The sequence below is a fragment of the Notothenia rossii genome (genome assembly GCF_949606895.1).
Source record: "Notothenia rossii genome assembly, chromosome: 4".
Classification (NCBI taxonomy): domain Eukaryota; kingdom Metazoa; phylum Chordata; class Actinopteri; order Perciformes; family Nototheniidae; genus Notothenia; species Notothenia rossii.
Window position 1 is genome coordinate 52,575,819 of NC_136902.1, and position 16,764 is coordinate 52,592,582.

A 16,764-nucleotide genomic window follows, 5' to 3' on the forward strand; every position below is an offset into this window, starting at 1 on the left:
CATATCTGACTTCAACAGCTGATGTTTTACATGAATTTGTGTTATAGCTGGTGGGAGTAACTCAACTCTTTATAGTATCTAAGTTTTCAAGAATAACGCTTCTTTTGAGTTTTGTTACTGTGCACTGACTTAGCGACAGGATGTTGGGACAGTTTCCTGTTGTGACCGTTTTCTAACTAAAAAGCTCAAATCTTAACTGCTGCAATATATGACAATGGCTAATGTCTGACGGCTGACATGATGCAGAGCTGAGCCCCACCATGGTCAGGTAGGTGTAGTCGCTGGCTCTGCTCAGCCCCAGTTTCTTCTTCTCCTCTGGAGTCATGCCCTTCAGCATGCAGTAGAAAACGTGGTAGTTCCTCTCATCGTGCGCCTGCAGAGAGAGAACACAGAACGTTTACTCAAGCATGAGATTCACATTTACAGCAGCACACAAAAAACAGATCAATAACTATTCAAAGGAGAAAATAAACTAAGAAATTAAAAGTTGATTTATAGAGCAATATACATTATGTAGAATAAAGTACCTTAGACTATAAACCCTACGTCATGTGGTGTAGCAGCAGTATTTAGGTACAGGTATGAATAGTACATTATAATATATTAAAGTATAAACAATGTTTATGTGCAATATATGGAATGTATACATACTTAAAGAGAATTATACATTGCTATAAATCACAACAAAAAATGAAATACAAAAATCTCAATGTTGCAGTGATTTGGTATTTGGTTTGAAAAAAAAACCAATAATAAAGTAGCTATGTTAAAATAATGTGATGTTACTTTGGACCTTTGCAGCACATTGTTAATGATTCAGAAATATACATTTGACTGTTGTTTTTGTTTATTAGTGACTATCCCAGCTAGCGGGGAACGTTTCTCACAACTTTTGCCTGCAACATTCTAAGGATGTGTTTTGGACGTTGTTGGGTAACAAATTAAAGATGTTCTTTATAAAACGTTCCCTCAATGTTACATGATAACAAATCAAGAACATTTTCAAAGCAACATTCTGAAAATGTTTTCAGGATGTTATTCTTTTTTTTATAAAACATTCCTGTTATGGCAAATATTAACACGGTCATGGTCAACGTCAGATTTATTTCTAGAGCTCTTTAAAAAACAAACTTGTTGCATTTGTTTGAATAGGATGTTTTGAAAAAAATCTGATGCACCATATTTTCCTTTTGAAAAATACAAACAAGCACGTAATTCATGATAAGCTGTAAGCAGATATTGCATATTTGCGGTGGCATGTGTGAGTTCCCAGCTAGAACATTTTTGTTACCATTCATTGTTCTAGGAAGGTTTTCAGTGGGACGTTTTATTTTGGTTCCCTGAAATGTTTTTGATAACCTTCTTAATATGTTTTTGATAACCTTCTTAAGATGTTTTTGATAACATTATTAGAACATTATGCCCTATTGTTCTTAAAACGTTTTCAGTAGGACGTTTTAGTTTGGTTCCCAGAATGTTCTTCTGAAAAATAGGATAACGTTCTTTAAAAACATTCTTAAAATGTTTGGTGATAACATTGTTAGAACATTATGCCCTACTATAATTAAAACGTTTTCATCGGGAGGTTTTATTTTGGTTTCCAGAATGTTCTTCTGAAAGGTAGGATCACGTTCTCTAAAAACATTCTTAAAATGTTTGGTGATAACTTTCTTAAGATGTTTTTGATAACCTTCTTAAGATGTTTTTGATAACATTGTTAGAACATTATGCCCTACTGTTCTGTTATAGCAGAATGTTTAATACAGCATATTTCTGAAGTTAAGATCACATGCTATTCCATATTTCATTTCATTTCATTTTTATTTGTCCCGCTCATGGTACGCAAAACCAAATATACAATAATTGCCACAAAACATGACTACCAAAACACCATAGAGCAAAAAGGAGCAGGGAGAAGAATAAAATCTTATGTGACCTGCCCCTTTCTAAAAAATAAATAAATAAATACAAATAGATGGTCTGCCCTTCATAATAATATTATTTATTTAATTTATTTTTTCACAGCCAAACATAACAGTATCTTAGGATACTAAGAGAAACACCAAAAAAAATACTTATTTCCCACTTGACGGTTAACGGAAAGAAACAAAACAACACCAAAACATCACATGTATAAGGAAAAGAAAAGAAAAGTGCAACACCCTCATCTGAGTCCTACTGGAGAAGAAGGTGGAAAGCGACGCATGATGATAATAATAACAATAACAACAATAACAATGGCAATGGGACCCGCAAATACAGAGGAGACATCACATCAAAGACATCAAAAACATGAAGGACCAGAGTACATAGACTTATTCACATTCTGCTTCATATAGTCTCATCTTTCTTAATTTATACAACTTCTTTAACTGAAAAATACATATACAATTCTTTAGATCCTTTTGTTGAGAATTCCACAATTGTAAACCAACCACCGAAATACACATTTGTTTATGAGTAGTCCTTGCATATGGATACTTAACATTTATTTAAATGTAATAACTTCCTTGTCTGATCCAAAAACAAACAACTGTTGTAAATATGCTGGTAACATTCTGCTTTTTGCCCTGTGCATTACTGATAATGTCTGCAGCTCAGCTATGTCTTTGAGTTTCAAGAGTCCTGACTTAAAAAAAGTCTGTTTGTGTGTTCTCTTGAGTCAGCTTTATTAATTATTCGTACTGCCCTTTTCTGTAATATTGACAATGGCTTTATGTTGCTCATGTACGTGTTGCCCCACACTTCTATACAATAAATGAAAAATGGCAAAATAAGTGAACAGTACAACATCCTCAATGCCTTATAATCTAGCAAATACTTTGCCTTGTTTGGAACAGAAATATTCCTAGACACTTTCGTTTTAACATGTGCTATGTGTGATTTCCATGTCAGGTTTTCATCCAGCGTCACACCTAAGAATCGAAATTCAGAAACCCTTTCAATAGAAACTCCATCAATGGATAGTGAAATGTTTTCATCTTTTTTTCTATTAGCAAAAACCATAAACTTTGTTTTTTTCAAAATTTAGGGTTAACTTATTTTCATCAAACCATCTTTTAAGTTTGACCATTTCATGTCCAATACACTTTGCTAAAAAGTTTAAATCATCTCCTGAACAAAATAAATTTGTGTCGTCTGCAAACAACACAAATTGCAATAATGTTGACGTTTCAAATATGTCATTGATTTACAAAATAAAAAGTTTAGGCCCTAAAACCGAGCCCTGCGGGACACCACATTCTATGTTCATACACTCCGATGTACTACCAGCAAATTCCACATATTGTTGTCTGTTGTCTAAATAACTTTTTAACCAATCTAGAACTACTCCTCTCACACCATATGTAATTTCGAAATTAATAGGTAACGGTCTATGGAAGTGGCGGCCGGCCCATAGGGGCGCTAGGGGCGCCGCCCCCCTCTTCCCACATGTTTGATTGTCATTAAAAATTAAAATAAAAATATATTAAAAAATATATATTTTTATTTTATTTTTATTTTTAATGAACAAGGTAAATATTATATAGTTGGTATCAGTAAAATGTATAATCTACAATAAAATCTCGTTTAAAATTGTTTTACGATGTCTAAAGTTACTGATAAGTCACATGTTTCCTGCCTGGCCACAGCGTGTATCATTACCCTCTCTCGTCCGGGCGGTCGAAAGGAGCCCTCAGCCAGAGCAGCAGCAGCCAACAAGCTGACTGTTGCTATCTGTATACTATGCCGCCGACACATAATTTCAGCCAATCAGCGTCATCAGATCTGATGCTCAAAGGGCGCCCTGTCAGCGCCCTGGCCTGTGTGTCTGTGAGTTGTTTAGACTTGTATCCAAGGTGACGCTACAGTAGTTGTCGAGGATGGCTGCGTCTGCAGGTGGAAACTCCGGTGCTAGTTGTTCGCCGGAGCTGTAGATTAACATTTACATGCTTATTGTAGTTGTAAGGTTAATGCCTGTAGCACCATGGAGCATATGTGTGGGCTGGACCTGTATTTTACAGGAAAGGAGTGAGCAGAGGGTGGAGTTGTCGATTCTTGTTCAGTTTTCTTCCTCACCCTCTCAAACTTTGAGTTGCGCGCACTGCTAAAGAGACGCGATACCATGGAAACCAAACAATGGTGTAGCTGTATTAAAGTCCGAGTGGAAACAGTCGTGAGTAAATCGGATTTTGTCAGAAATCGGGAGAAATATGACCCCGGGAGGAAACCGGGAGAGGGCAATGAAATCTCCCGCGAAAACCGGGAGGGTTGGCAAGTATGACACACGCACGCACGCAAGAACGCGCGCACGTGCACGCGCACGCACACACACACACACACACACACACACACACACACACACACACACACACAGTTTGTATTTAGTCTCCTGATTTTAAATGGGAATTAAATCATTTGAGTGTTCCCAAAGCACCAGTGTTCTGCAGTTTGTGTGGGCCTACTGTTACTGTTGCACAGTTTTGGAAGATTCATAGCTAACCACACTGAAGATTATGGATTATCTCATATTTTTAAGCCTCAATTTGTCCCCCCCCCCCCCCTCTAACATCACCAGAAGTCATAATTTAAGGGGTAATTTCTCAAAAATATCTTCCGGGGGAGCAGGGGCGGATCTAGACAAATATTCATGGGGTGGCAAGAGGGTGGCAGGAGAATTTCAGGGGTGGAATCCCCTGGCAGAAGTATATGCTGATTTAATCGCAGTCATATCAATCAATGTTAACTTGGAAAGCAACAATATTGATATTTTAACTCAATAACATTAGGTGACATTATTGTGGCACATCAGTAAAGCCTTACATATAAATATATAAGGTGGCACACGTAATTTAATGAATTTTAACCGAATGAGTTGGTTTAACTCTTAGACCAGCATGGTTACCAAATATGCAGACTGCTGCAATAAGTACATTAATTAACTGTCTCATCGATGTGTGTCTGTATGAATATGATAATATTAACAATCATATTATTCCTATCAGCTTTCAATCACTGTTATGATTCACATATTCAGTGTTATTATTAAATAAACTATATTTTTTGGAGGAATTAATGATGAATGTTCCTCAAGATGCTTGCTCACCCTCCTTCAAATTTGAAAGACCAGTAATTACTATCATAATTCAAAAGAATCAAAGGTACAGTTCAGCGCCCCACAACTTCATTGCAAACAGTTACAACCTTGACTTTACATCAGAAAGAACAAACATTAAAGAAATGACTAACTGCATCAGTTAGGGTTAAAAAAACGTGTATTCAGCTAAAACATACATCGCTGCAGTTATTATCCAGTGGAAAGCCCTTACCTACTCGCCTAGTTAAATCAAAGTGGTTACTTTTTTTTGGCTGGGCAGTGAAGTTTTACACACCTTCTTATTTGACTTTCTCTGGACTTGAAACTGTTTTTTGGGGGCAGACCCCCACAAAGAAGAAAGATATATTTACACATGTAAGGTCATCTTCTTAAACAGTTTTTTATTCTCATCGACTCATCCGTGAGCAGAGCATCAAGTTGGCATGTCTATAACAGCTGAATGTGGCGATTACCATCTTTATCAGCAAAATGCCACACAAACTTATTAAGATTTAAAGCTATGGTGCGTTTTGATTCAATGCTGAGTACAGCCAAACTTTACAGGCTCTTCTCTGTCATAGTAGACCACAAACAGTTGCGGCGCCAGAGTATTTGTGTTGGGTAATCTATGGTAGGGCTAACCCATACAGTGGTGGGGCTCAAGTCAGTATTTGGAATGTAATTACACACACGCTCCCCTTGACAGTGAAACGCCACACGTGAGGTTTAGATTATTTCCCTGTCTCAATCCAAAGGGCGACCTGGAGCCAATCCTGCAATTTCCCCACAGGTGAAAGAGTTGAAAACCCAACCCCTGCAGGGGGGTCTGGGGGGATTCTCCCCCAGGAGATTTTTTGAAATACTAACATCAAATACACATTCTGGTGCTCTCTTGAGAAGAAAAATAAATAAATATATATTACTACACGACGTATTTAAAAAAATGAATGCCATTTTAGTTTTTTGTTACTTTGTTCTGAAAGCTGAACCTGCTGCTCCTCACAGAGAGGAGAGGGAAGAGGCTGTGTGAATTACTTAAGGGTGGATAGCCCCCATTGTTCTGTGTGTCAAAATGAAAGACAGCCCACACACCTATCAATCATCAAACCGTGGGGCCTTATAGTTGTACCGATGTATATAGAGATGTACTACAGCAAAAGTATTCTCCGTCGGGACTTCCTGCAACAACACCACGCCGTTATCGTGATTGTGATTGGCCAGAAGACATGATCAAAGATGTTCTATTGAGAAGACGATCACTACGTGACAAAAGTGTTCAAAACTGTTTCTAGTCTTCGGTATTTCCAGACAAGTGGCTACTGAAATCAATCTTACTATTTGCTGTCTGTGCAATTTACTCCGCGCTAGTTGGCAGACTTTATTTTGCTTACTTTAACATCATTTTTCATGGTGGGGCTAAGCCATTTATTGGTATGGCTGTAGCCTACCCCAGCCATACCCTGACCGCAAATACATCTTTCCTTCTGTCTACTTGTATCCGAAATGCTCGTCCTCCCGTTCAAATGAAATCGCCGCCAATCATATTTCCAAGCTCGCGCCAGGGGGGGGGGGGGGAGGGGTTACAAGGCTTGCGTCTTGTGCTGCATTCACTTGCACTCAGACATTAGAGATTTTCTCTCATAAATGTCCGATGAGCCACAATTTTTCTTTCAAAACAAAGCTGCCAAATGGGATGGCAGCTGGGGTGGCAAGGCATTTTTCTGAGGTGGCAGCTGCCACCCCGTGCCACCCCGTAGAACCGCCACTGCGGGGGAGGATCCCCCCGGACCGCCCTAGTATGGTTTAGTCCCTATTTCCATAGCCCCACCAAAAATATTTTCCACCAGCCGCCACTGGAACTGGGGTAGTATCTATAGTAACGCAGTTTAGGGGGAGCCGTGACGTCATCTTCAATGAGCTCCCCAGAAAAACAACACAGCTGTTAGCTCTTAGCACTCAGAGCTCACAGCTCTTCATATCTGTTCAGAAACTAGACAAAAGTTAAACAAGTACAAACCACATACTGTCTGTGTCATGGCGAATACAGTCGCTGGTTTATTTATGTCTGTATAGGCCGTTGTTGTGAGTGTGGACGGTCGGAGCATTTACAACGTTAGCTTAGCCAAATCTCCATTAGAAAACACGCATTTTAAAAGGTTTTTCGCCTGCCGTCTGTCTGCAGACTTGTCAAAGCCTTAATTCATGGTTTTTACTATCCGGTATCAGTATGTTGTTACTTCGGCATCATTTTGAAACGTGTATTACAATTAAATCACGGTCAAATATGTTCATCTTGTTGTAGTTGTAGCCCCCTTGACAGCGATTCTCTCTCTAGTTTAGATTGCGGTCAAGCCAGCCTCCACTCGGAAAAACCTAGTCAAGCCAGCCCTCACGTGATATTGCGGTGCGCGAATATCCTATGCATTACGGTAGAGTAAAACAAAATCCTCCCTCTGTGTTTAGATGAGAATAAAACAATAACTGTCCCGTATCAAAGACTAATTTCACTTCAGGGTGATAGCAGGACATCCCATCTAGTCACTCAGAAAAAATCAGGACATTCTGATGTAGAGTTTCAAAATAAGAGACCTTTGAAATCTTTATTGTATGAGTTATCATCCATGTTTTTAGATGAGAATAAAACAAAAACTGTCCAGTATCATAGATCCATCTCACTCCAGGGTGATAGCAGGACACCCCATCTAGTCACTCAGAAAAAATCAAGACATTCTGATGTACAGTTTCAAAATAAAAGACCTTTGAAGTCTCATATATGAGCTATCATCCCTGTTTTTAGATGAGAATAAAACAAAAACTGTCCAGTATCATAGATCCATCTCAGTCCAGGGTGATAGCAGGACACCCCATGTAGTCACTCAGAAAAAATCAGGACATTCTGATGTACAGTTTCAAAATAAAAGACCTTTGGGGACAGGGATGATAGCTCATATATGAGACTTCATCTTTTATTTTGAAACTCTACATCAGAATGTCCTGACTTTTTCTGAGCGACGATATGGGGTGTCCTGCTATCACCCTGGAGTTAGATGGATCTATGATACTGGATAGTTGTGGTTTTATTCTCATCTAAAAACAGGGATGATAGCTCATACAATAGAGATTTCAAAGGTCTTTTATTTTGAAACTCTACATCAGAATGTCCTGCTTTTTTCTGAGTGACTAGATGGGATGTCCTGCTATCACCCTGAAGTGAAATGAGGTTTTCCCGAGTGGAGGCTGGCTTGACCGCAGTTAGTTTAGCATACTCAGCCCGACTCAGCCTGGTTGTTCCTGGCCCTAGAACCACGATTTTATGGGGCCATTACATCACCAGAAGTCCCAATTTAAAGGGTCATTTCTCCCAAAAAAAAGTTCTTACTCACTATATCAACAGCCCCACCAAAAATATTTTCCACCAGCCGCCACTGCTGAGATGTAACAACATAATACACTTTTTGGGGATGCTTTGGATGTGAGGAGTGAGGGACACGGCTTAGAACGGGCGTGTCGCCTGGCAGGACAGGAGAGTGTGTGCACCAGTCTGCCTTGATCTATGAATTCATGTCCGTGTGACACTCACTGCTGCCCACAGCTGTTTTATAGAAGGAAATTCCTTCACTTCATGAAAGTGTTTTAACCACACACACCTCTACACACACATGACGGGTGTTATTTTCCCCATAAGGAACAAGTCGCTGCAAATTATCCCGCTTATTACACGGCCACATTCTCAACAAAGTAACGACATGACTCCCAATATTAATTGAAATGCTTTTATGGATTTAGAAAATGTTTTTATTGATTTAAAAAATAGTTGTATCTATTGATTTAAATTGACATGCATCCGCTAAGAAAAATAGTCCGTTGTTACAGTTTTTTAAACAGTCTGAATGAAACGGCAGCTCTCAGCTGTGTATTTACACAACTAATGGCCCATCAACCACAGCTCTCTCCCCCCCTCCCCCCTTGATCTTTCTTCTCCAGCAGCTAAATTAACGGTAGGTTACTCTGAGTGACAAGCTTACAATTAGACACAACACTGTCATTGCAAGTGACCCTCAGTTAGTTGACTTTTATGTTCAACTGCTAAATTCGTTACTGATAAAAAAGGGCTTCTACTGTACCTAATTACCTTAACACTAGAACCGCGAGAGGTTTTTGTATAGGCCTACCTAAACCCGTCAAATCCCGCTATTAGAATGCCATTTTTAACAACATAGGGTGCGTGCACTTTCAGGAAAAGTCACGGACTGGAAGGCTTTAATATTTTATTGAAAAAAAGTTACATTGCACACACACAACACACATCACACAAATTGACCCGATTGGCGGTTCTAGTGTTAAATAAACTCACTAATTAATTAAACCAGTTCAATACGCATCATTCTTATTCTTATCATTCTTTATGAGCGCAGAAATAGTCTTAAAATCAGATCTGTTTTTTAAATGAAATCTGACGGCAGGCAGTTAGCTCTGATCACCTCTGATAAATGCGCCGCACCTAATCGCTGGCCATTCAGCCACAGACACTGTTCGAAATGGGGGGGAGCTAGGGGGATCTTGGCTCCTCCGAAGAGGGAGTGAGCTCCCCTGAAGGCTGACTTTGAGATAATTAGGGGGAGCCCAAAACAATCGTGCATATTTGTGTCACACAGATTAGAAATGTTGAGTTTCTGTAAATAACAGTTCTTGAAATAAATAATAGTTATTGTTCATTACAGTTTCTGAATATTTGTTTTATATTTGTGAATATGTCTGGGTGTTGCCATCTGTACGTGGCGGCGCTGCATTCTTACTTACGTTGCTATGGTTATGGCGGTGATGCCGGCGCGGTATTTGAAATGTTCATATTGATATATTTTTTAACTCTGGCTGCGTAATAAAAAAATATGGCAAAACGAAAACAGCCAAGCGTCACAGCTTTTGGATTGACAAGCAAAGAAGTGAAGGAGTCTAAAAATGACAACGTGAAAGGAAAACAACTTTTAGTTGGCCGGCTGTAAGCGGCGTTAGGGTCGAGCTTGACAGCTCCACATCGAGGGAGAGGCCTGCCGATGCGGAGCCTGAAGAGGCTTCAACAACGGCAACATCCGCCGGCATAGTGACACCGTCTGTATTAGTAGAAGAGTGTTTTTATAGCAATTGATCGCATCCGCGCTGCTGCGCCAGTCAACAGAGCGTGCGTGTGACATATTTAGTAGCAGGATGTGCTTTGAAAAATAGGGCTCCCCGAAAGCAAATGGGTAATTCGAAAACTGACAGAGCTCCCTATATACAAATCAAACTGTAGACGGTGTGAAAGCACCTATTGTTTTAAATAATGGTCGGAATGTGACCTGTGAGCCTTCTGAATTACCGTGGGACAGCACATTCTAAACTAAAATGTTCAATCAATAAAGTAACATCTTATCTTATCTTAATAATATCTTCATATTAATAATAATAATAAATCATACAGTATGTGTCCGAAAGGGAGCAGGAGGAAGCAAACACAAAAATATACTGCATATTAAAGCAAACGATTGTAAAGGTTAAAGTATGAGCATAACAAATAAAGAAGTGTAATGTAAACATTTACATTATGATTATTTCATATATAAAGACTATATATTATTGAATTACAAGATTAGATATACTTTAGTTGATCTAAAATATTGATGTGTTCAAATGCTCTTCAAAACACAACTGAAAGTCCATGAAACTTGTCTTTCTGTATTTGTGAATGAAGCGCCATCTCCTGGTTAAAACCTGAAATTGAAAATCTGGCAACGCCCTCTTGGAAAATAGTGGGAGGGCTTAACATTCCTCTATACTGGTCTTTGGCAGGTCGTAGGCAGGAAGCTGTAAACTGGAGTCCGAAATGCAGTGCTACATCTGTATCTGGAAAGATACCTGTCTGAAATGAAAGATTAAAGATGTAGCTTAGCGGTTTAATCATACAGTCAATAGTCGTTTTCACTATTGTCATGTCGATTCCATCACTATCTGTCGAATTCTTTGTCCAAGATCTAATTTCAATTTCGTTTATCTCTCCCAGAAACATTGACAGCAACACTTTACTGCCCCCAATTCCGCCATCGTCTTTTTGCCCATCGTGTTGTTTTGGAATATTCTTTGCAAGATTAGGTCCGAAATTTACACAAAAATAGTTAATTTCATGTACCACTTCATTCATGTTTTTTACAACCTTATTTTTGTCATCAATGAAGTGACTTGGCAGGCCAGTGGATACAGATTTATTTCCAATAACATTATTTAAGATTTTCCATGTCCCCTTGATATCATTTTTCTTTTCTTTTAACATATTATTATAATATTCTATTTTTGCTTGTCTCATTATAACTGTCAACTTATTTTTATATGCCTTGTATTTCTTTTCAATTGCCTTTGTCCTACATTTTATGAAGTCTTTATAAAGGTTATATTTCTTCTTGCAAGCATTTTGTAAGCCCTTGGTTATCCAAGGCTTTTGATGATAAGTACCTTTATATGTACGGAGTACAGTGGGACAATGTTTGTCATACAGTGATATGTAGATTTTTAGGAAGGACTCATATGCAGCATTTACATCTTCTACATAAACCCCTCTCCACTCTTCCTTTAAGAGGTCACTCCTAAATTTGTCTTTTGCTTCAGCAGTCTTTACCCGGACATATCTACTGAGAGTCTCTTCCTTCTTTTTCTTTAATTGCCAATCATAAGCTACAAATACAGGTAAATGGTCTCTTATTTCATTTATTATTAGCCCACTCTTAGCACTGTTTTCCATGACATTTGTAAAGATATTGTCGATCAATGTTGCACAAGTTGATGTTATTCTACTGGGCTTAGTGATTATGGGATAAAGCCCCCTTCTATATGATGTGTGTTACTGAGTTGGGTCACACGCAGTTAGAGAAACAATGGTCATTCTGAATTATCAATAGATGTATTCATTTTAAGTGAGCTGACACCGAGGGTAGAGGAAGTTCAGAGAAGGCCTCAGGTTATAAAAACAGTTAACCTTTGTTAGTTAACTAATCCTATGGATGTCATGAGACGATGACGTTTAAACATATACAAGTATAGCTTTCAGAGAGATAAACATGTGACATTTGTGTGGTAGGCTGCATGATAAAATGTGTGTGCGTTAAACATGCTTAGGGAAAATGTGTGTGTGTTCATTACAGTGGCTATATATGCTGTATGATTGTTGCTACTATTGGTGGGCATTTCTGCGATTGGCTGCTGTGGCAGCAGGTGATGTACTTCCCATTGTTGTTTGTTTGTTGCAACAACTAAATAATAATTACTGATCAGCTATGTCTGTGTTTGTGTTTTATTGATTCCTCTCTGTTTCATTCTTTCCTGTTGTGTTATGCTGGATCGCCACAACAGTTCTTAAAACGTTTTCAGCGGGACGTTTATCTTGGTTCCCAGAATGTTCTTATGAAAGGTAGGATAACGTTCTCTAAAAACATTCTTAACATTTTTGGTGATAACTTTCTTAAGATGTATGACCGCATTGAGACAATGAATAGGACGTATATAAACGAATTTATGCATGCCAATATTCACTCACGTGCACTTATAATCACACTAAGGTATGCAGGCCCACAGTATTCATAATATCATTTGTGTAAAATATCTGAAAATAATCACACTTTTTTTTGTATGTAGGTTCCAACTGTTAGATAAGCTCTCTGGCCGTGTGTTGTTTGTGAGGGCTGCGTATAAACAGTGTCCGCTGTTTATGCATATTGGATAAAAATCGTTATTGCACCCTTTAGATTTGAGACCGACAGACATATAGAGGAATGGACCGACTATCACTGCCCGTCCCTGAAACCCCTGTTAGTGTTTGTATGTGTTTGTTTCTACTGTGTGTCTCTCTCTCTGCCTGCTGGTCTGCTCTACACGGCCGGGAGCAATCTCCAATCAACCACACCTGCAACCTTCTCATCAGCCACACTATGAAAGCCTGCAGCCTGCACTCATTCCCTGCCGGATTGTTGCCTTGAACATAACGCTTTGTAGCGTGCCGCTTTAGCTTTTTACCAGCATATTCTTTGACAAATTTGCCTGCTTTTGCCTCACACTCATTTGTATGTCTCTCCCAGGAGGAATCCAAGGCCTTCCACACTCCCAAGACCAGCCAGGCCTCTCTACCCACCCTGGAACAACTGTTTCCAACTGCCGCCATAACCAACCTCCACTCCCAGCTCCCCTTTTCTAATAAACAAATGTTACTGATTCCGAGTCTGATTCCGGGTCCCCTCCAGTACATGTGACACCGACAGTGACTTGCACTAGCTGCTGGTCGCTTTTATAAAAAAAAAGAAAAGACTTCTGATAAATCGGAACGATAAAGCACGTTATCATACTCTAAAATAATAACATTCTAATAAAAAAGTCTAACTTGCAGCTGAAAACGTTTTAAGAATAGTAGGGCATAATGTTCGAACAATGTTATCAAAAACATCTTAAGAAGGTTATCAAAAACATCTTAAGAAAGTTATCACCAAACATTTTAAGAATGTTTTTAGAGAACGCTATCCTACCTTTCAGAAGAACATTCTGGGAACCAAAATAAAACCTCCTGCTGAAAACGTTTTAATTATAGTAGGGCATAATGTTCTAACAATGTTATCAAAAACATTTTAAGAATGTTATCACCAAACATTTTAAGAATGTTTTTAGAGAACGTTATCCTACCTTTCAGAAGAACATCCTGGGAGCCAAACAAAAGCTTTCCGTTGAAAACGTTTTAAGAATAGGAGGGCATAAAGTTCTAACAATGTTATCACCAAACATTTTTAAAATGTTTTTAGAGAACGTTATCCTACCTTTCAGAAGAACGTTCCGGGAAACCAAAAGAAAACTTCCCGCTGAAAACATTCCTAGAACAATGAATGTAACATTCTCAGAATGTTTTTAGAACCAAACATTTCTAGCTGGGTAGATGGCCTAGACATCGTCCCTCCAGCGACTAACCTGGCAACTTTAAAAAAGTGTTGGTTTTGTCTGAATGTTTTGGTTATGTAAATGTCAGACAGGATATTGAATGATAGTTTTTCATTCACAGTTAGTCGCTGAGGGAAGGCTGCAGAGTTTAAACATGTGTCATCACTCGGTACCTGTCTGCACACTCTGGATTTCTCCAGCAGGTACTGCTCTATCTTGGCTCCCTCTATGGCTCCTCTCTTGTTGAAATGGATGTCGATGTACTTCCCAAAACGAGACGAGTTGTCATTGCGGATTGTTTTAGCGTTGCCAAAGGCTGGAAGAGAAACAGTAAAACAGCACAGTCATGTGGATGCATAATGAACCTGTGTGAACATTTTGTTTGTGTGTTTTCTGTGTGTGTCCACATGTAGAAATATGTGAACATATCAAGAACCACAACTTTCAGACAGAGTTGTGGTTCATTGTCCTGTGTGTGTGTGTGTGTGTGTGTGTGTGTGTGTGTGTGTGTGTGTGTGTGTGTGTGTGTGTGTGTTCCCACCTTCTAGTATAGGGTTTGCCTCCAGCACCTGTTGCTCTATCCAGGAGTGTTGCCCACTGATGGCTGCCAGGAACTGCAGGATCAGTTTGGTGCTTTCTGTCTTCCCTGCTCCAGACTCACCACTAACACACACACACACACACACACACACACACACACACACACACACACACACACACACACACACACACACACACACACACACACACACACACACACACACACACACACACACACACACACACACACACACACACACACACACACACACACACACACACACACACACACACACACACACACACACACACACACACACACACACACACATACACATTAAATACTATTTTGGACATTGCCATATAAATCATGAATTGAAAGTGAAAGCTTCAGTGGGATTTCCCAGGTACTGTATCAGGTGTAAAAATCGGATGTTTGTCACAGAGGAGTAGTCTCCACCTGATGATGCAGCACTGGTCGCGGTTGTTCCTCTGCATGTTGAAATAACAGTTGTCAGCAATGGCAAAGATGTGAGGCGGCATTTCTCCGATCTTCTTGTTGGTGTAGAGGCGGATCTGGTCGGCTGTGTAGATGGGCAGCAGCTGGTAGGGGTTCACAGCCACCAGGATGGAGCCGGTGTACGTCTGCCCAGAGACAGGGAGGGGGACTTATTTATGGCTTTAAGGGAGAAGCTCACCCTCTAAATGAACATGTTCTAATATAAACTACTTAGAACTTGTACTAGGATGCAAATTACCTGTAGCCCACTGATACCAATGTATATTTGTATTGTTCTTTTGAATTCATAACATAACAAACCGATAAAACAAATATTTTTTGAACATTTGAAGTAATAAACATCAAACTCGTTTCAGCTGATCCCTGGAGGGCCCTCTTGTCAGCCCTCTTCTTACAGCATGCAGATTTTTTACTTGAAAGGAAAATCAAATCAAGTCTGTAATCAAATGTGTTAAACACGTCAGATCTTCAGCAGCACGTAGAGAGGCTGGAGGAGGTGATGCAGGGTTTTTTCGCTCAGAGGGTGAAGGCTGACAATGAGAACGTATCAGCCCTCGCTACGAGAGAACAGACGGCTATGTTGGAAACACCCAACATGCACCTTGGCTGCAGCGCCGGGAGAATTAGTGCCATAAAATATGACACCTACAACACTTCAATTATTAAGAGACGTAGCTATTTATCCTTCTCAGCACAATTAATTTCATGGATTTCAGTCATGACATATTGCAATTTTTACAGACTTTACCATCTTTCATTTGTAAGCAATCTTTCAATCAATTCTTTCAGGTAAACTATTGTTTGATTACTTGAACTCAGAATAGACGCGTTTGTTGTCGCATCTATCTTTTTTGTTTTTCATGGAATCATTCATACACACAGTGTTATTTGTTGTTATCATGGTTGTAATCAGCTTGTGGGTCATTCCAGAATTGGAGGACATTTCATGTCCCCCATATAAAAAATCTAATAATCCATGCCCAAAATGCTAAAACATACACTTGTTGTGTTAAACATACTTGTCTTGAGACAAAATGTGTATAAAATTGTAGAAAAAGTGGTTTCAAAATATTATTTAAATGATCAAATAGCTCTCGAACATCCCCTAAAATGGCATTTTTCTCTTGTCCCCGCTTCTTGGTGACCAACTTGCATGTCAAATATAACATTTAAAATAGGGATTTTATTTACTTTTTTTGGTATTATTCTATTGATATATGTCTCTTGTAATGGTAAAATCTATTTGTTAAATCATAAACATATTTTAAATAACAGTAATTTTGCACAGAAGGTGTGTCCCTCAACATGCGTTCAACCCTGTTACCCAAACCTTTTTAGATTGGCACAGGAAGTGAAAAAACTGTAAGTCAGATGACACAGTGGAAGTGACATCAGCAAGCCATGTGCTAGTGCCATGGGTAGACCAAAACTAAGTCCTCTCTTTTATTTTTCATATTTTTACAATCTTTTCAGTCGTAAAAGAGTGTGGCACTCTGACCCACTCAACCCTGTTACTGATATTACCAGAATAAAGCATATTAATTTCAAAGTTATCTTTCTTGCATTAGATATCCAAGTTTATCCTTGCCTTGAAAGTAGCATTACATGCTACATCTAGCAATAATTCCTGAGGTTAAAGGCTCAAATTAGCATTGATTTTCAACCCTGTTACTTTCAACCCTGT

General features: G+C 39.0%; 2 protein-coding genes across 2 annotated transcripts in view; one reads left to right on the forward strand and one right to left on the reverse strand.

The window, feature by feature from the left end:
• LOC307035543 (uncharacterized protein) overlaps positions 1–16,764 on the forward strand; it is a 234,091-nt gene that overhangs the window by 122,223 nt on the left and 95,104 nt on the right. The window lies entirely within an intron of this gene.
• myo7aa (myosin VIIAa) overlaps positions 1–16,764 on the reverse strand; it is a 116,252-nt gene that overhangs the window by 63,274 nt on the left and 36,214 nt on the right. Inside the window, exons 6-9 of the mRNA XM_079673771.1 lie at positions 15,021–15,205; positions 14,562–14,683; positions 14,194–14,336; positions 260–373 (exon numbers count right to left, since the gene is read on the reverse strand). Of these exons, the coding sequence (XP_079529897.1) occupies positions 260–373; positions 14,194–14,336; positions 14,562–14,683; positions 15,021–15,205 (564 nt within the window). The remainder of the gene's footprint in view (positions 1–259; positions 374–14,193; positions 14,337–14,561; positions 14,684–15,020; positions 15,206–16,764) is intronic.